At 38.6% G+C, this 20,572-nt stretch overlaps 1 protein-coding gene across 1 annotated transcript in view; it reads right to left on the bottom strand.

The window, feature by feature from the left end:
* Positions 1-19,905, bottom strand: part of gosr1 (golgi SNAP receptor complex member 1) — a 51,409-nt gene extending 31,504 nt beyond the window's left edge. The window contains exons 1-5 of the mRNA XM_061925833.1: positions 19,797-19,905; positions 19,317-19,428; positions 14,280-14,367; positions 12,390-12,497; positions 12,164-12,255 (exon numbers count right to left, since the gene is read on the bottom strand). Coding sequence (XP_061781817.1) covers positions 12,164-12,255; positions 12,390-12,497; positions 14,280-14,367; positions 19,317-19,428; positions 19,797-19,830 — 434 coding nt within the window. The 5' untranslated portion in view covers positions 19,831-19,905. The remainder of the gene's footprint in view (positions 1-12,163; positions 12,256-12,389; positions 12,498-14,279; positions 14,368-19,316; positions 19,429-19,796) is intronic.
* Between the last annotated feature and the right edge of the window lie 667 nt (positions 19,906-20,572).

Genomic DNA, 20,572 nt, shown 5'->3' with positions numbered 1-20,572 from the left:
ATGTATTTCATATGCTGTAAACCTAGTTCATAGTTGTTAGTAATTATCTTATCAGACAGTGTTAAGCCGCTGAAATCCGAGTCTGAATCCGAGCTAATGTCGCTATACCTTGCTGTTTGCTTGTATTGGCATCACTGTGTGACGTCACAGGAAAATGGACGGGTGTATATAACGATGGTTAAAATCAGGCACTTTGAAGCTTTTTTTTAGGGATATTGCGTGATGGGTACAATTTTGAAAAAAACTTCGAAAAATAAAACAAACCACTGGGAACTGATTTTTAATGGTTTTAACCCTTCTGAAATTGTGATAATGTTCCCCTTTAAATACAGTGAGTAAAAGGTAAATAATATATTTTTTAGATTTAATTGTTAAAGAAATGAACATCCATCACCACATAAACACACAAAAGTGCAGAAAATTGGTACTTTTGAGTTAAAGTTAAAGTATCAATGATTGTCACACACACACACTAGGTGTGGTGAAATTTGTCCTCTGCATTTGACCCATCCCCTTGTTCACCCATCGGGAGGTGAGGGGAGCAGTGGGAATCATTTTTGGTGATTTAACCCCCAATTCCAACCCTTGATGCTGAGTGCCAAGCAGGGAGGTAATGGGTCCCATTTATATAGTCTTTGGTATGACTCGGCCGGGATTTGAACTCACAACCTACCGATCTCAGGGCGGACACTCTAACCACTAGGACACTGAGTACGTTACAGAGAGTACAGATATTGATTCCTAGCTAGGAACTAGGAAATGGTACCGTATCGGTTCCAATGTGAAAAGTACCCATCCTTAACAGCCTGTACAGTTAAAAAATGTGTCAAGATGGCAACAGTTTGAACCTGTGACAGATCGATTCTATGAACAAGTGGAAAATCTATTTGTGTCCCAGACTATAATCCACCCTAGACCTTCCACTGTACCTTGAAAATTGTCGTTCTTTCCGCGGCATTAAAAAAAAAGGGTTTATAAAGGAACATTTCACAAAAACACCACAAATGGCAAATGTTATTACATGGTCCTGGCAGCTGATGGAGATACTCATAAATATTTTTAACTGGTTGTTTGGGGACACATTTTTAAAAGGTCATGCAGGACAACATAGAAATTGTCATGATAAAAAATTGTTCACGAGAGTAATGTGTGTGCCAAGCATTGGGAATCACCTCAGATCTACGTGATTGGATGTTTAGTTAGATGCTAGTGACTTCTCACAATCATTCAAATATAGCCCGGCCTTTATTTGAACATTGTAAGAGAAGACATTGCAGTATTCTGATTGGATTCTAAGTGCTATGATCAATCAATCAAAATGTATTTATAAAGCACTTAACTACACATGTCCCATAGGGCTTCACAAACTCACGAGGACATCCCCTGATCTAAACCCAAGTCTGGGAAAGGATCAGAGATTCAAAGAAGAAAGAATGAGAAGGGACCGCAGATGTGATCGACTGCAATGGGGGCAGTTATTGAATTGCTAAATCAATAGATAATGTGCCAGTCTAGTCCGTCGGAAAGCCAACATATAGTCATGGAGGCATCTTCAAGACATTTCTGTGACACTGATGATATCATCGCCACATCATCACATCGCTTTGAAAACGTTATCTAAGTGTTAAAGGGGAACTGCACTTTTTTTCCCACAATCATTATGAGAGAAAAGAACACATATGTATATTTTTTATAGGATTTTAAAGATGATAGAAAACGCTTGGAAGATGCAGCTAATAGGTGTCACCCTCTAAAACCACTTCAAAACCCTCCATCAATGTCTTATATACACACTGCAAGTTTATATGTAATGTAGTAACAGACACCTTCATAACAATGTTTAATATGTACAATATACACACTGCACGTTTATATATAATGTATTAACAGACACCTTCATAACAATATGTAATATGTTTTATACACACACTGCAAGTTTATATATAATGTAGTAACAGACACCTTCATAACAATATGTAATATGTTTTATATACACGCTGCAAGTTTATATATAATGTAGTAACAGACACCTTCATAACAATATGTAATATGTTTTATACACACACTGCAAGTTTATGTATAATGTAGTAACAGACACCTTCATAACAATATGTAATATGTACAATATACACACTGCAAGTATATATATAATGTAGTAACAGACACCTTCATAACAATTTGTAATATGTACAATATACACACTGCAAGTATATATATAATGTAGTAACAGACACCTTCATAACAATATGTAATATGTACAATATACACACTGCAAGTACATATATAATGTAGTAACAGACACCTTCATAACAATGTGTAATATGTACAATATACACACTGCAAGTTTATATATAATGTAGTAACAGACACCTTCATAACAATATGTAATATGTACAATATACACACTGCAAGTATATATATAATGTAGTAACAGACACCTTCATAACAATGTGTAATATGTACAATATACACACTGCAAGTTTATATATCATGTAGTAACAGACACCTTCATAAGAATATGTAATATGTTTTATACACACACTGCAAGTTTATATATAATGTAGTAAGAGACACCTTCATAACAATATGTAATATGTACAATATACACACTGGAAGTACATATATAATGTAGTAACAGACACCTTCATAACAATGTGTAATATGTACAATATACACACTGCAAGTACATATATAATGTAGTAACAGACACCTTCATAACAATATGTAATATGTACAATATACACACTGCAAGTACATATATAATGTAGTAACAGACACCTTCATAACAATGTGTAATATGTACAATATACATACTGCAAGTTTATATATAATGTAGTAACAGACACCTTCATAACAATATGTAATGTTCACAATAAATACCATATTTTAGTCATTTCCGGTAATGATTTCTTCCCCGTATTGATTTTTGTTTCCATAGCAGCACATTTTCGACTTCTAGCAACAAATGTGTGCCCTACTTCCGGAAACAAACGCGAGTGTGTTTTCTAATTGTGGCAGACTTGGTAACAAACAAAGACGACGACTATTTTTGGACAACCTTATCTTTTTGAAGCTGAATATACAGAGGATGAACAGCTGCTTATAGAAGCTAGCACAATGAAAGGGTGGGATGTTGGACAGACGGAAGCCGAGAGCCTGAGGTGAAAGTAACACAAAGCTGGAAATGTGGAATTTGAAGCCAAGCTATTTCGGCATAAATGGAGTGCTTACCCAAATAAACCTTAAAAAAATGTCTCAGGCCAGCTGGACCAAACGAACAACTGTCCATCGAGTGAGTCACTCTATCATTGATCATGATACACGCAGCACATATGATGTCTGGCTAGCTGTGTACAAACAAAACATGAAATGTGGACTAATACTTTACAGATACTATAATATGATTGTTCAGGTTTTTCAGTCAGTGAGATTGGTGTTCTTTTGCGTTGTGTTGTGTATTACAAACTCAAACGCTTTTTGTGCTGACGTAGAAGCTAGCTTATCTCTTTTCGTAGCTAGCTTTTACGGCTAATACCGTAGCATAGTGATGTGTTACTACGTTAGAAAAAGAGCTCGCTGTTACAAAAACACAATCGCTACAGTTTGTTTATTATACAGGTTAAAGAACATGAAGCATTGTTGACGGTTTTAGTGATTTAGAGGTAGAATTGATTGATCCCATTAGCTGCATTACCAGCCAACAAGAACGAGCCAAATTTTACATGTTAGGATGCATAAAAAAACAACCTTTGTCTATAAGTATTGTGAATGATAAGCAAAATTCAGCCTTCTATTCAGGTGTACTGGAGAGGAGGCTACGCCGGATAGTCGAACCTCGGATTCAGGAGGAACAGTGTGGTTTTCGTCCTGGTCGTGGAACTGTGGACCAGCTCTATACTCTCGGCAGGGTCCTTGAGGGTGCATGGGAGTTTGCCCAACTAGTCTACATGTGCTTTGTGGACTTGGCGAAGGCATTCGACCGTGTCCCTCGGGAAGTCCTGTGGGGAGTGCTCAGAGAGTATGGGGTATCGGACTGTCTGATTGTGGCGGTCCGCTCCCTGTACGAACCCGTGTCAGAGCTTGGTCCGCATTGCCGGCAGTAAGTCAGACATGTTTCTAGTGAGGGTTGGACTCCGCCAAGGCTGCCCTTTGTCACCGATTCTGTTCATAACCTTTATGGACAGAATTTCTAGGCACGGTCAAGGCGTTGAGGGGATCCGGATTGGTGGCTGCAGGATTAGGTTTCTGCTTTTTGCAGATGATGTGGTCCTGATGGCTTCATCTGGCCAGGATCTTCAGCTCTCACTGGATCGGTTCGCAGCCGAGTGTGAAGCACCTCCAAGTCCGAGTCCATGGTTCTCGCCCGGTGGAGTGGAGTGCCATCTCCGGGTTGGGGAGGAGACCCTGCCCCAAGTGGAGGAGTTCAAGTACCTCGGAGTCTTGTTCACGAGTGAGGGAAGAGTGGATCGTGAGATCGACAGGCGGATCGGTGCGGCGTCTTCAGTAATGTGGACGCTGTATCGATCCGTTGTGGTGAAGAAGGAGCTGAGCCGGAAGGCAAAGCTCTCAATTTACAGGTCGATCTACGGTCCCATCCTCACCTATGGTCATGAGCTTTGGGTTATGACCGAAAGGACAAGATCACGGGTACAAGCGGCCGAAATGAGTTTCCTCCGCCGGGTGGCGGGGCTCTCCCTTAGAGATAGGATGAGAAGCTCTGTCATCCAGGGGGAGCTCAAAGTAAAGCCGCTGCTCCTCCACATTAAGAGGAGCCAGATGAGGTGGTTCGGGCATCTGGTCAGGATGCCACCCGAACACCTCCCACGTCCGACCGGTAGGAGGCCACGGGGAAGACCCAGTACACGTTGGTAAGACTATGTCTCCCGGCTGGCCTGGGAACGCCTCGGGATCCCCCGGTAAGAGCTGGACGAAGTGGCTGGGGAGAAGTAAGTCTGGGCTTCCCTGCTTAGGCTGTTGCCCCCGCGACCCGACCTCGGATAAGCGGAAGAAGATGGATGAATGGATGGAAGCAAAATTCCAAAATAGGTGCAGTTCCCCTTTAAAGTTGATAAGCAATTTCTTATTTGATTTGACAGACTTTCAACTGGAGCATAAAAAAACTCAAATAACATTTTAATTGCTTGATTTCAGCATTCTGACATTAACATGACTTTGGTAAAGAGGTCCGACGGACAGAATACTGCACTTTATACTCTGTGAACCGCTGTACGTCTTCGACAACGAGATCTCCCTGGTTTATATTCGCCTCATTAGCATGACTCAAAGAATTTAAACACCCATTAATAATAAATACGAGGCACAAAGGGGCCGCTTTAAATCAAATAGAAGCCAATTGCGCATACAGCCATTAACGGAAGATTAATACGGATGACTTTCTTTTTTTACTGCGCTGCAAGAAAAATGCAAATGCGTGAATTTAGTCGGCGGTGCATTCACATGAAGAGGGCTCGCAGTGAATATTGTGGATGGCTTCTTACTGCACGACACACACCCATTTCTGCTAACAGCTGATGAGCACTGCGCCCTCATTGGTTGTCGGTCATTTAACACTGAGTTAGAGAGTGAGACAAAGAGCAGGGAAAAGGGCGGTGTGAGGGGGTGGAACTGAAACAATTATGTAAGCGCACACCGCGGTGCGAGTGTGTCCATTTAATCTTGCAGCGCCCCACCCAAAAGGTGCACTCGCTGGAGCCGGGACATCCTTCCATCCACCTACTTCCTCAGCCAAGCTTTTTTTTTTAACGCAGCCACTTTTGCTGCTGACAGTTACAGTAAACGCAGATGAAGTGTTGGCAGCACAGACTTCTGCTCCTATGAATGGAACAGCACGCAGGGTTCGATTTTGCTACAAGAATCAGCTGCGCGTACGCTAGTGCCCGTTGTGAATTACTGACGCAGTGTTGGCTAAACTGTCCTGCTGCTCAAATAAATGAGACCGGGGCTATTTTCTAATCAATATGAGGATAAACAGCTCTGAGGGGGAAAAAAATCTCCTGTGAAATGCATCCTTGCCAAGCTCTCTCTCTATTGGCTATGAGCTCTGCTGCCCCCTGTCGAACAACAAGACAACTGCAACGCTGCTGCATGATTCCACAGTTCTCCAGACTTCCAATATCCTATTAAAAAAACGATTTCTCAACTAATACCTCGCTGGTACCGTTGCTGCAGAATGAGCATTACGTGATAGATGTATAGTTGCAGCTTATAGGGTGTGTTCCTTAGCAGCAGCTCACTACATTCGCCATCATTAGGCAAAGCAGTGCGTATTTTCCGCACTATTAGCCGCACCTAAAAAACACAAATTTACTCAAAAGCTGACAGTGCGGCTTATAACCCGGTGCGCTTTATATATGGATTAATATTAAGATTCATTTTCATAAAGTTTCGGTCTCGCAACTACGGTAAACAGCCGCCATCTTTTTTCCCCGTAGAAGAGGAAGTGCTTCTTCTTCTACGCAAGCAACCGCCAAGGTAAGCACCCGCCCCCATAGAAGAGGAAGCGCTTCTTCTTCTACTGTAAGCAACCACCCGCCCCCGTAGAAGAAGAAGAAGTGCGCGGATATTACGTTTCATTTCCTTTGTGTGTTTACATCTGTAAAGACCACAAAATGGCTCCTACTAAGCGACAGGTTTCCGGTTCATGAAAAGACGCAATCTCTCCATCCGCACACGGACTACTATTTCACAGCAACTGCCTAAAGACTTTCAAGAAAAGCTGGCTACTTTCCGTGCATATTGTAAAAACAAGATAGCTGAAAAAAAGATCCGACCAGAGAACATTATCAACATGGACGAGGTTCCACTGACTTTTGATATTCCTGTGAACCGCACTGTGGATACAACGGGAGCACGTACGGTGAATATTCGCACCACAGGGAATGAGAAGTCATCCTTCACTGTGGTTCTAGCTTGCCATGCTAATGGCCAGAAACTTCCACCCATGGTGATATTCAAAAGGAAGACCTTGCCAAAAGAGACCTTTCCAGCCGGCGTCATCATAAAAGCTAACTCGAAGGGATGGATGAAGAAAAGATGAGCGAGTGGTTAAGGTAAGTTTAAGTTTACGCGAAGAGGCCGGGTGGCTTTTTTCACACAGCTCTGTCCATGTTGATATACGATTCCATGCGCGCCCACATCACGCTGGTTTTAATATATTATTAAAGTTTGACTGACCTATTTGACTGTTTTTTTGACATTCCTTTAGCGCAGTTAGATGCGGCTTACAACACGGGGCGGCTTATAGGTGGACAAAGTTTTGAAATATGCCGTTCATTGAAGGCGCGGCTTATAACCCAGGGCGCCTTATGGTGCGGAAAATACGGTATATATAATATGTAAATATTGCATTCATGTTATATTTACATTGCTACTATGGTACATTTTTGTCTACTTTATACCTTTTGTTCTCGCCCTATATTTGTGCCTTTGTGTGCATTATCCTTTCCATCCTGTGTAACTGAGCTACTGCGTGGAACAATTTCCCTTGTGGATCATTAAAGTTTGTCTAAGTCTAACAAACGGGCTCTTCTGCCTGCATTACACGTATACGCTTAAGAGTGGACTCAGTGTTACAGAATTGTCATTTAATGAAAATAGTGACACGCCGGTTAGTGATGTAGGACCGATGCTGAAATATCGATACCGCCGATACCAGATTTTTATGCTTCAATATGGAATCTCAAATCAAAATATCGATACTTTAGTTCAGGGGTGTCCAAACATTTTCCACCAAAGGCTGCATACTAAAAAAGTCGAAGTATGTGGGGGTCATATTTATACTTTTTTTTATCCCCCCCCAAAAAATGCTAAAAACAGATATTGTGTCGGCTTTCAGCTTTTTTCATTACGTACTGAATTTTTTGCGTTTTTTCTTCAATTATTTACTGTTCTTTTTTTCTTATGTAAGAATAGAATATCCATTAATCATTTCCACCTCTTGCCCTCTAAAAATCATAATAATATGATTGTGTAACTGCATAGTGTATCATCAATTCTGCCTGTACAAAAATATGTTCACCTACACATTTAACAGTGTTTATTATGGTTGTAGTATTTTTTTTTTTCCAAATTAATAAGTTTGCATTATTTTCATATTTTAATTAACTAACTAAACTTGGTTTATATCTTAAGTATATTTTATTTTTATTTTGAGAGGTTTTAATATTTTTCAAATCAATTCATTAGCTTTATTTTTTTTTTTCAATTCACAAACTGACTACATTTTGTTTATATTTTAGGTTTATTTTATATTGATTTTGAGAGCTTCTAATATATTTCAAACCATGGGTGTCTAAACGTTTTCAAACAAGGGCCACATACTGAAAAGTCAAGTATGGAGGGGCCATTCTGATATTTTTTTATTTAAAAAAAAATATGCTAAAAACAGATATATATATTTAAAGACAGTACTTTGTGTTATAGGTCACTAAATATATAATTATTAATTATTAGTCTAAATTTTTCAGCTTTTTATTACATTCTGATTTTTTGCGCTTTATTCTCTGTGTTGGCCCTGCGATGAGGTGGCGATTTGTCCAGGGTGTACCCCGCCTTCCGCCCGATTGTAGCTGAGATAGGCTCCAGCGCCCCCCGCGACCCCAAAAGGGAATAAGCGGTAGAAAATGGATGGATGGATGGATTCTTAAGATTTTTACTGTTGTATTTTTCCCAAGTAAGACGAGAATACAAATATTAATATGATTGTGTATATGCGTAAACTAGTGTCAAAAATTCTGCCTGTACAAAAATATTAATGTTCAGTTACACATTTAACAATGTTTATTATGGTTGTTGCATTGTTTTCAAATTAATTCATAAGTTAGCATTTCTTTAATTAACTAACTAAACTTTTTTAAATATTTGAAGTATATTTTCAATTTTCTTTTGAGCTTCTAATATTTCAGATCATGGGTGTCTAAACTTTTTTCCACCAAGGGCAGCATACTGAAAAGTCAAATATGGAAGGGCCATTTTGATATTTATTTATTTAAAAAAAATTATAAAAACATATGATATATATTTAAAGACTGAACGTTGTGTTCTAGGTAACCAATAATATATTATTATTTTTATCTATTAGTCTAAAATGTTTAGCATTTTATTAAATTCCGATTTTTTTGCTCTTTTATCTTACATTTTACTGTTGTTTTTCCCCCACATCAGAATAGAATAAAAAATAATACTGTAATATGATTGTGTAACTGCATAACCCAGTGAATTAAAACAATTCTGCCTGTGTAAAAATAATCTTCAGTTGCACATTTAACAGTGTTTATTATGGTTGTATTTTTTTCAAATAATTCATAAGTGTGCAATTTTTAAAAATTAACTAACTAAATGTTTTTTTATATTTTAAGTATAATTTATTTTTATTTTAAGAGCTTCTAATATTTCAAATCATGGGTGTCTAAACTTTTTCCACCAAAGGCCACATACTGAAAAGTCAAGAATGGAAGGGCCATTTTGATTTTTTTTTTAATTTAAAAAAAAAATGCTAAAAACAGATTGTGTATATATTTAACGACAACACTTTGTGTTATAGGTAACTAAATATATTAGTATTAATTATTAGTCTAAAATGTTCCGCTTTTTATTACATTCTGATTTTTTGCTCTTTTTTCTTACATTTTTACTGTTGTTGTTTTCAAATATTGACTGAAAATACATACGTTAAAAAATTTTGCAGACATGTTAGGTATTTTTGCACAAAGTATCGGATCGGTATCAATGATATCAGCAGGTATTTTACTTGTTGTCAGATCGGAAAGAACGCTGACCTCAGGTAGATTTTATTTGTCACCCATTACCATGAAAACAGCTTGACTTGCGCTGCAAACGACGAGTCCAGGTGAAAGTTGGAACTATTTTGCACTAAAACCTAAGCGAGTATGACTGTGGGGCAGCTGCAGGAAGTCTGCATCCTAAAAGGTTGGAGGCAATCGATAGGAATCTTGCAGTGCTCGCCGCAGTATGTTCGCCGCCGAGCCTGGTAGATCAATAAGCCATTGCAAAGCAAATGACGAGAGTCATGGTCTGAGGGAACCCTCCAAACCTTCACATTTCATTACGCTCGCTCACAACGCAGCCACTCTGAGGAGAGGACACTTTGGCGATACAAGGCCAAAGTGAGTTGTGAGTATTAGCGGGGAAAGCATCCTTCAGGCGCATGCCAATTGAAAGTCCGGGTCCAACTATCTACGTAGTTAAATAAGATCCGCAAGCACACAGATCGTGTTTACATTATGACAGTTCTTCTCCATGCCAGGGTGGGCACGTGTACGGCTTTATCAGTATCATGCACTTTCATGCTTCAAACCACACTTCCAAACGTGCTCATTGCGGCCTTCAATCCTGACTTACACGTTTTGACTTATTTATGACAAATCAGCAAAAATAGTTGCATTGATTCTTGTTTTGTAGTTAAGTGTTTTGTTTATTGTGCTCCGAGTTCAAGTTGCAAATCAATTTGAATTCATCATAATTTGTTGGGTTTATTCAATTGAATTTTTCAGTTTCAAATAGCTCAAATCGGTCAAAAAAATGTTTATAGGTTAAATCAGGTTTACTTTTTTTTTAACTTCAGGCAAATCGATGCACTTTAAATCTTTTCTGCTACAAACAAAACACAATGTTAATAACGTTATTCTTTGTTGTGAGTTGATCTATATTTATTTATTGTTTTGTTTTCTTTAATGTTAATAAGGATACAATGTTATGCAGAGGTGTACTTTTAACAGTTTTATAGACAAATGATATTATTTGATGATAGAAATGATACCTTTACTGCATTATGACTAGGGGTACTCAAAAAAAATCGATTCACAACCAAATTGTGAATTTTATTTTTTTCTGATTCTAAATCGTTTAATGATTTTCAGAAATCGGTTTAAAAAATAATAATAATAATAATTTACAACATTAACCACCTATTATTATATTTTTTAGTATTATTATTAGGGACCGCAATGTCCCTTTGGGACAGAGGACCCCATTGTATTTTGTGCGTTTTATAATTATTATTATTCCGCCGCCTCTTTGAGCTGTAATTTGACCCCCTTACATGCTTCAAAACTCACCATATTTGACACACACATCAGGACTGGCAAAAATTGCCATCTAATAAAAAAAAAAAAAAAAAAACTCAAAATTGCGCTCTAGCGCCCCTAGGAAAAAACACAGACAAAAACTGCTTGTAACTTCCAGTAGGAATGTCGTAGAGACATGAAACAAAAACCTCTATGTAGGTCTGCCTTAGACCTAGATTTCATAGATGACATCTTTCAGCAAAAATCAACAGGAAGTTGGCAATTCCCCCTTCAAAACAAAAATTTTGTAAAAACTGTCACTTTTGCCTCTTTGAGCTGTAATTTGACCCTCTTAACATGCTTCAAAACTCACCAAACTGGACACACACATCAGGACTGGCAAAAATTGCGATGTAATAAAAAAAAAACAATCCCAAAACTCAAAATTGTGCTCTAGTGCCCCCTAGGAAGAAAACACAGACACAACTTCTCCTAGGAAGAAAACTCAGACAAAACTGCCTGTAACTTCCAGTAGGAATGTCTTAGAGACATGAAACAAACCCCCCCAGCAAAAATCAACAGGAAGTTTGCAATTCCCCCTTCAAAACAAAAGTTTTGTAAAAAACGGTCACCTTTTTTTCAAACATTATCTCCTCTGAGCGCGTTTGTCGTATCGGCTTCAAATTAGCACAGGAGAGAGATTAAACCCTTCTGATTAAAAGTTGATGAAAGAGTTTTAATTTCTGCTCCGGTTTGGATTTATTATTGATACTGTTGCATGTATACATTTGTTTTTTTCAGTAATGTATTTGTATGGCTTCTTAATTGTTTTGTAAGTGTCTATAAGTATTGTAAAGTTGAAATTGGGTAGGAGTTTGTTTTATTTGATCTACTTTCTGTGATTTTTGTAAATACAATTTTTAAAATACATTTTAAAATAAAGTGGATCTTTTGTAACCTGTAACCTGTTTTGAAAAGGTTTTATTATGCTTTACATACCAAATAATTTATTACGGGATCTCGAGACTCAATTCTGAATCTAATAATCACCATAAGAATCCTATTGCTAGGTGCCCAAAATTCCCAACTCTAAATATGACACATGAACTTGGACTCACTCAATGTCTTTTCTGACAGATCCTAATAGGTCTTCTCTTTCCCGAATGGCTAAGAAGTTTCCTTTGGTCTTGTGGAACTCATGTGTGTAATCCTGTGTTGGAGAAAACCAAAAAGAGAGGGAATAACACAAGTAAATATAGCAGCAGCGGTGTGTGTGCCCATTAGGGACTTCATTCACAGCCTTTCAACCCAAATAACAGAGACGGTGAGTTCATCCTTACGAACCTGTAGGATGTCTCGGTGCCTCTGGAGCGTGTGCATGAGTGCAGCATTCAGAGACGCGGTGCCCGGGGCGCTGGTGTACTCCGCCATTTTGTCATTTATTGCAGTCAGCTGACAAAGATAGAAATGAACAGTTGTGTGGTGAAAGAAGAAAGGAGAAGAAAAAGCATGTAGACCAGTGGACAAGATTAAGATCTACTATTAGTAGATATTATCTGGTATTGGTACGATATCAGCAAAAAATAACTATTAGTAGATATTATAGGATATTGGTCCGATATCAGCAAAAAAATAAAATATCAGAGGATAATATCGGTCCTGCAGCCTGTTTACTTGTGCAAAGCTGGACAGCCAGTTAACATCTAAATGTCCTCCAATAAACAGACAGACAATCTATTTTATTTTACTAAATTCATTTACAAAAGGTTAGGCTATAAGCTACTAGGAGCTAACAGCTACACAACAGCTAAGCACACAGTAGTGCACAAGCTAAATATACATTAGTGTCCTTCATTCAGTCCTTTTAAAAAGTGGTGTGGGCTCCCCTAGGGGGGCACGGTGCAAGACCAGAGGGGGCAGGTGTGACCCCAGGGAACATGATTTATCAGTATCATGCTTCAAACTCTGCAGAATGTGCTCAATGTAGCAATTATTCCTGATGTACACATTTTGATTTTTTTTTTTTAAACTGCAGAAATTGCTTCATTAATTTTTATTTCTGTAGTTTAAAGTGTTTTATATATTGTGCTTTGGAGGTAATGTTGGTGATCAATTTTCATTCATTGTTATTTATTTAGGTTTTTATTTATTTTTTCAGAATCAAATGGCTCAACTGATGTTTAAATAAGGATAAAAAATGTTTTGGTTTTTTTTTAAATATATTTTTACATGTTTTATTTTTTATTATACTTTTATTATATTTATATATTATATTATATGATATAATTGTATACATAATAATCATAAATAATAAATAAAAACATATAATATATATATTATGTTATATAATATGTATTATATTTATATATGTACATAATTATTATGTGCTATTATATTTAGCATTTTATTTATATTATTTGATTTGATATATTTTTATTTCAAATATGCAAAAAAACAAAAGCAAGCCTGATCCAATGCAATGCTATAGCCTTAACAGCCATTATAACAAAATTAAAACAATGGAGAATAAAAAACGGGGGAAAAAATAAACAAAAATGAGCAATGGACTACCTTTTTTTTTTACATATTTACTTATTTTATATTTGTGTTATATTTTCATTTTATAAAAAAGTATACTGTTGGTAAGTCAGTGAGGTGCAAAGTGTTTTGTTTTTCAAGAAAATCATTGAGAGACACTGCCTTAATTAACCAATATTGCAGTCTAAAACTTGTCAATATGAACAGGTATCAAATAATTATGGTTGCATATTACTGACAAATACGAAGTCTCCGAGGCAGAAGCCATATTTGAAAGTATCAGGTAACAAACGTGTCCGCATCATTCAACTTATTGCGACCACTCGGTCAAAAACAAGAAACACTCCACTTCAACTTAAAGACAGCATGAGTCTTTCTTATGGAGTTAATAATGAATAAGTTACCACTATGTAATGTTTGAGTAATTTCACTTCCACACTATAAAATAATAAAAGCACGTATGATTCCTGCTGATGTCATATTGAATCATTATCGTATCGGCCAATACTCAAAGCCCCAATATCAGATGTGAAAAAGTTATATCGGGACACCTCTGGATAAAAGCACAGTGCAAGTCGGGGTCAGTTGATTCCTGCTAATGCTAATGGAAGTTTCCAACTTGACACATTGTTTTTTTTACATTGCTGTTGATGGCTATTTTCCACGCCTTTGAACGATCACAAGTAATGAAATTACTTTGGCCAGCAGCTGCTCCATCTCCACCGACATGGTGTCAAACATCCTGTCCTGGGTAGAGTTGTTGAGCAACGGTGTAGTGTCAGACCTGGGAGGGGGGGGGGGGCAAAGAATGACACACAAAGCGTAATTGTAGCTTTTACTTATGTAAATAATCCATATTTAGACATTTTTCCATCGATTCAAGAGTCGTCCATGTTCTAATCATGATGCATTGGTGTTAAAATGGTACCAAACTACGGCTGGCAAATAAAATAATATTTTGTCCATGATGTGGACATGAATTCACCTCCCGGCTCCAAAAAAATGAAAAAAATGTGCCTTGGCTCAAAAAAGGTTGAAAAACACTAGAGCAATATACACTACATTTTGAGGTGAAATTATTGCAACATACCATATCTGTTTTACATTTTAGTTTAAAAAAAATCTACTAATAAAATGCATAGAAAAATTGTGGAATAATAGTATTCTCTGTTGGAAGCGGCCCTCTGGGGCCACACATAACTGCGATGTGGCCCTCAGTGAAAACGACTTTGACACCTCTGTTTTAAATGGTGATACGGTTTTCAGCCATATTGCCCAGCCCTATATGGCATCCAGTCCAAACAGTTGCATTTTCCATTTTTGAAAATATGGGACAGTATGAATTAAAAAATAGAAAGTCTCCTTCTATATACACACACCACTAAGAGAATAACTTAATAGTGAAAGTCTCTTTCAGTATGCTGCAACATATAAAATATATAGCCCATAAAGAGAATGTAAACATGGTGCTCGAGCACAGTGTTTTGCAACCTTTTTTGAGCCAAGGCACATTTTTTTGCGTTGAAATAATCCAGAGGCACACCACCTGCAGAAATCATTTAAAAATGAAACTCAGTTGACAGTAAAAAGTCGTCGTCGCAATTTTTGGATATGATTTTAAACCATAACCAGGCATGCATCACTATAGCTCTTGTCTCAAAATAGGTGTACTGTCACCACCTGTCACATCACACCATGACTTATTTTGTATTTTTTGCTGTTTTCCTGTGTGTAGTGTTTTACCGGTAGTTCTTGTCTTGCGCTCCTATTTTTTTGGGTATTTTCCTGTAGCAGTTTCATGTCTTCCTTTGAGCGATATTTCCCGCATCTACTTTGTTTTAGCAATCAAGAATATTTCAGTTGTTTTCATCCTTCTTTGTGGGGACATTGTTGACTGCCATGTCATGTTCGGACGTACATTGTGGACGCCGTCTTTGCTCCACAGTAAGTCTTTGCTGTCGTCCAGCATTCCGTTTTTGTTTACTTTGTAGCCAGTTCGGTTTTGGTTTCGTTCTGCATAGCCTTCCCTAAGCTTCAACGCCTTTTCATAGGGGCACTCACCTTTTGTTTATTTTTGGTTTAAGCATTAGATACTTTTTTACCTGCACGCTGCCTCCCGCTGTTTCCGACATCTACAAAGCAATTAGCTACCGGCTGCCACCTACTGATATGGAAGAGTATTACACTGTTACTCTGCCGCGCTCTAGACAGCACCGACACTCAACAACACATCATTTGCAGACTATAATTACTAGTTTGCAAAAAAGACACTAATGGTTGCAGGAAGCGATACAGGCCATAACTGATATCCAGGATGAAAGTGGGGAATCATCCTACGTGTCTCCTCGCATTTTCGGCCGGTGCGACTTATACTCCGGAGCGACTTATGCTCCAGAAAATACAGTGGTGTCTTGCGCTCCTATTTTTTTGGTATTTTCCTGTAGCAGTTTCATGTCTTCCTTTGAGCGATATTTCCCGCATCTACTTTGTTTTAGCAATCGAGAACATTTCAGTTGTTTTTATCCTTCTTTGTGGGGACATCGTTGACTGTCACGTCATGTTCGGACGTACATTGTGGACGCCGTCTTTGCTCCACAGTAAGTCTTTGCTGTCGTCCAGCATTCCGTTTTTGTCTACTTTGTAGCCAGTTCAGTTTTAGTTTTGTTCGGCGTAGCCTTCCCTAAGCTTCAACGCCTTTTCATAGGGGCACTCACCTTTTGTTTATTTTTGGTTTAAGCATTAAATACTTTTTCACCTGCACTCTGCCTCCCGCTGTTCCCGACATCTACAAAGCAATTAGCTACCAGCTGCCAACTACTGATATGGAAGAGTATTACACGGTTACTCTGCCGAGCTCTAGACAGCACCGACACTCAACAACAACACATCATTTGCAGACTATAATTACTAGTTTGCAAAAAATACACTAGTGGTTGAAAAACACTGCTCTAGCACCGTGTTTTTCAACCTTTTTTGAGCCAAGGCAAATTTTTTGCGTTGAAAAAATCCGGAGGCACACCACCAGCAGAAATAATTTAAAAATGAAACTCAGTTGACAGTAAAAAGTCGTTGCCGCAATTTTTGGATTTCACTTTAAACCATAACCAAGCATGCATCAATATAGCTCTTGTCTCAAAGTAGGTGTACTGTCACCACCTGTCACATCACACCCTGACTTATTTGGAGTTTTTTGCTGTTTTCCTGTGTGTAGTGTTTTAGTTCTTGTCTTGCGCTCCTATTTTTGGTGGCTTGTTCTCTTTTTTTTGGTATTTTCCTGTAGCAGTTTCATGTCTCTTTCCCACATCTACTTTGTTTCAACAATCAAGAATATTTCAGTTGTTTTTATCCTTCTTTGTGGGGACATTGTTGACTGTCATGTCATGTTCGGATGTACATTTTGGACGCCGTCTTTGCTCCACAGTAAGTCTTTGCTGTCGTCCAGCATTCTGTTTGTGTTTACTTTGTAGTAGTGATGGGTTCGGCAACAACGATGCATCGGCGCATGCGTCGAGCTCATAGAGCAAAACCCTGTGTCGGTGCGCGTACCGCTTTTAGAAAGTCACGTGACCGATCATGAGCTGTTTCGGTCACGTGACCGATACGCGAACTGTGTCGCACTGACGCCTCCTCTGTGTCCTGTGAGCGGGTCTTTTTTACAGCCGGAGAAATAATAACTAAGAAGAGAAATAGTCTCGAATTTAATACGTTGGAAAAACTGTTTTTTTTTCCATAAATATGTGTAAAAAAAAAAAAAAAATTCCCAGTCCACATGCATTCTCATTCACAACACGTTCTCTTAGATTTCCATGTTATGATTCATGTTCACTTTATTTATTGACTGTATCTAAAAAAGATAAAAATATATTTTTATTTAAATGAAGATATGATCCATCCATCCATTTTCTACCGCTTATTCCCTTTGGGGTTGCGGGGGGCGCTGGAGCCTATCTCAGCTACAATCGGGCGGAAGGCGGGGTTAACCCTGGACAAGTCGCCACCTCATCACAGGGCCAACACACTCACATCCACACACTAGGGCCAATTTAGTGTTGCCAATCAACCTATCCCCAGGTGCATGTCTTTGGAAGTGGGAGGAAGCCGGAGAACCCGGAGGGAACCCACGCAGTCACGGGGAGAACATGCAAACTCCACACAGAAAGATCCCGAGCCCGGGATTGAACCCAAGACTACTCAGGACCTTCGTATTGTGAGGCAGATGCACTAACCCCTCTTCCACCGTGCTGCCCCATGCATCATATAACATACACTTTTTTAGCCTGTTGTTCATTATTCTTTATTTATTTTAAATTGCCTTTCAAATGTCTATTCTTGGTGTTGGCTTTTATCAAATAAATGTCCCCAAAAAATGCGACTTATACTCCAGTGCGACCTATATTTGTTTTTTTCCTTCTTTATTATGCATTTTCGGCCGGTGCGACTTATACTCCGGAGCGACTTATGCTCCGGAAAATACAGTAGTGTCTTGCGCTTCTATTTTTTTGGTATTTTCCTGTAGCAGTTTCATGTCTTCCTTTGAGCGATATTTCCCGCATCTACTTTGTTTTAGCAATCAAGAATATTTCAGTTGTTTTTATCCTTCTTTGTGGGGACATCATTGACTCTCATGTCATGTTCGGATGTACATTGTGGACGCCGTCTTTGCTACACAGTAAGTCTTTGCTGTCGTCCAGCATTCCGTTTTTGTTTACTTTGTAGCCAGTTCGGTTTTGGTTTCGTTCCGCATAGCCTTCCCTAAGCTTCAACGCCTTTTCATAGAGGCACTCACCTTTTGTTTATTTTTGGTTTAAGCATTAGATACCTTTTTATCTACACGCTGCCTCCCGCTGTTCCCGACATCTACAAAGCAATTATCTACCAGCTGCCACCTACTGATATGGAAGAGTATTGCACGGTTACTCTGCCGCGCTCTAGACAGCACCGACACTCAACAACAACACATCATTTGCAGACTATAATTACTAGTTTGCAAAAAAGACACTAATGGTTGCAGGAAGCGATACAGGCCATAACTGATATCCAGGATGAAAGTGGGGAATCATCCTACGTGTCTCCTCGCATTTTCGGCCGGTGCGACTTATACTCCAGAGTGACTTATACTCCGGAGCGACTTATGCTCCGGAAAATACAGTAGTGTCTTGCGCTCCTATTTTTTTGGGTATTTTCCTGTAGCAGTTTCATGTCTTCCTTTGAGCGATATTTCCCGCATCTATTTTGTTTTAGCAATCAAGAACATTTCAGTTGTTTTTATCCTTCTTTGTGGGGACATCGTTGACTGTCACGTCATGTTCGGACGTACATTGTGAACGCCGTCTTTGCTCCACAGTAAGTCTTTGCTGTCGTCCAGCATTCCGTTTTTGTTTACTTTGTAGCCAGTTCGGTTTTGGTTTCGTTCTGCGTAGCCTTCCCTAAGCTTCAATGCATTTTCTTAGGGGCACTCACCTTTTGTTTATTTTTGGTTTAAGCATTAGATACCTTTTGACCTGCACCCTGCCTCCCGCTGTTTCTGACATCTACAAAGCAATTAGCTACCACCTACTGATATGGAAGAGTATTACACGGTTACTCTGCCGAGCTCTTGACAGCACCGACACTCAACAACAACACGTCATTTGCAGACTATAATTACTAGTTTGCAAAAAAAGACACCAGTGGTTGCAGGAAGCGATACAGGCCATAACTGATATCCAGGATGAAAGTGGGGAATCATCCTACGTGTCTCCTCGCCGGCCATCCCTGGAAGTGTTGTAGCTGGTGCACAGTTTGCTGAAGGACACCAACTTCAGGTCCAGTTCGTTCTCCAACTGCCTGGCTTCTTTCCGCAGGTCTAAAAAAAACACAAACAAGAGCCGTTTGGAAGTCAAAGCAACTCCGACTGGGTCGTCAAAGTGACGACAACACGGGTGTTGTTTGTGTATGATATCAAAACACACATTCCATGTGTAATAGCCGTTGTGAGTGTGACGGAATCGAATAAAAAAATATGTTGATGCGAGGATTTTTATCCTCTCACGGAGACGATAACGTGGAAGTTTCTGAGCGAGTCGTTTGCTAGCTTGTGGGCAAGCGCGTGTTAGACACGTAAGCACGACACGTTGACACGCTAACAAACACAAAAATATGTTTTTTTATGGAATTGTGGAAGTGGTTTATAGAGTGAATACTTTGGTTTGGTGTTATAACAAAATCTCTTACCTTCCCAGTAGTTACCGCTTCCCATTCCTGCCATCTTTGTTTTTCTGAGACGTCACCAACTTCCGGGATTTGTCATCTGATGAACGTTGAAATAACCCGTGGCGCCCTCTGTCGGCAATAGGTGGTAGCACTAGCCTCACGGAACTGTGTACTGATTTATGTTGATCGATACACTTTTTTTGTACTTTTATATGTAATAAGCGCTGGAAAATGGATGGATATGTTATTTTAAAAATAAGAAAAATCCATCCGTCCATCCATTTTTTCTACCGCTTGTCCCGTTCGGGGTCGCGGCTGTGCATATAAAAAGTAAAAAAAAATATTTTAAAATGTTTTTATTTAAAAACTATATTCCTAGTTTTTATAGGTGTTATTTCTTCAAATGTTCAATAATAAATTATATTTATTATTGAATATTTTTGTATATTTATTAATAATAATACTTTTGCTATCTTAGGGATTTGTCATCTGGTGAACATTAGAAAACAGCGCCCTCTGTCGGCCATGTGTGGGAGCACAACCCCCATTGAACTATGTACTGCTTTTATGTTGGTAGATAAACTGTTTTTTTTTGTACTTTTATATTTTATTTTTACATATAAAGGAAAAAAATAAAATAAAAACATATATTGCAACATTTTATTAAACAAATACATCTATAGTCTTGATTGGTCTTTGACATACTTGCCAACCCTCCCGAATTTTCCGGGAGACTCCCGAAATTCAGTGCCTCTCCCAAAAACCTCCCGGGACAAATATTCTCCCGAAAATCTCCC

The sequence above is a fragment of the Nerophis lumbriciformis genome, linkage group LG30 (assembly GCF_033978685.3).
Source record: "Nerophis lumbriciformis linkage group LG30, RoL_Nlum_v2.1, whole genome shotgun sequence".
In the NCBI taxonomy this organism is placed as follows: domain Eukaryota; kingdom Metazoa; phylum Chordata; class Actinopteri; order Syngnathiformes; family Syngnathidae; genus Nerophis; species Nerophis lumbriciformis.
The sequence above is the reverse complement of the archived record's forward strand: the minus strand, read 5'-3'. Positions and strand labels throughout refer to the sequence as shown.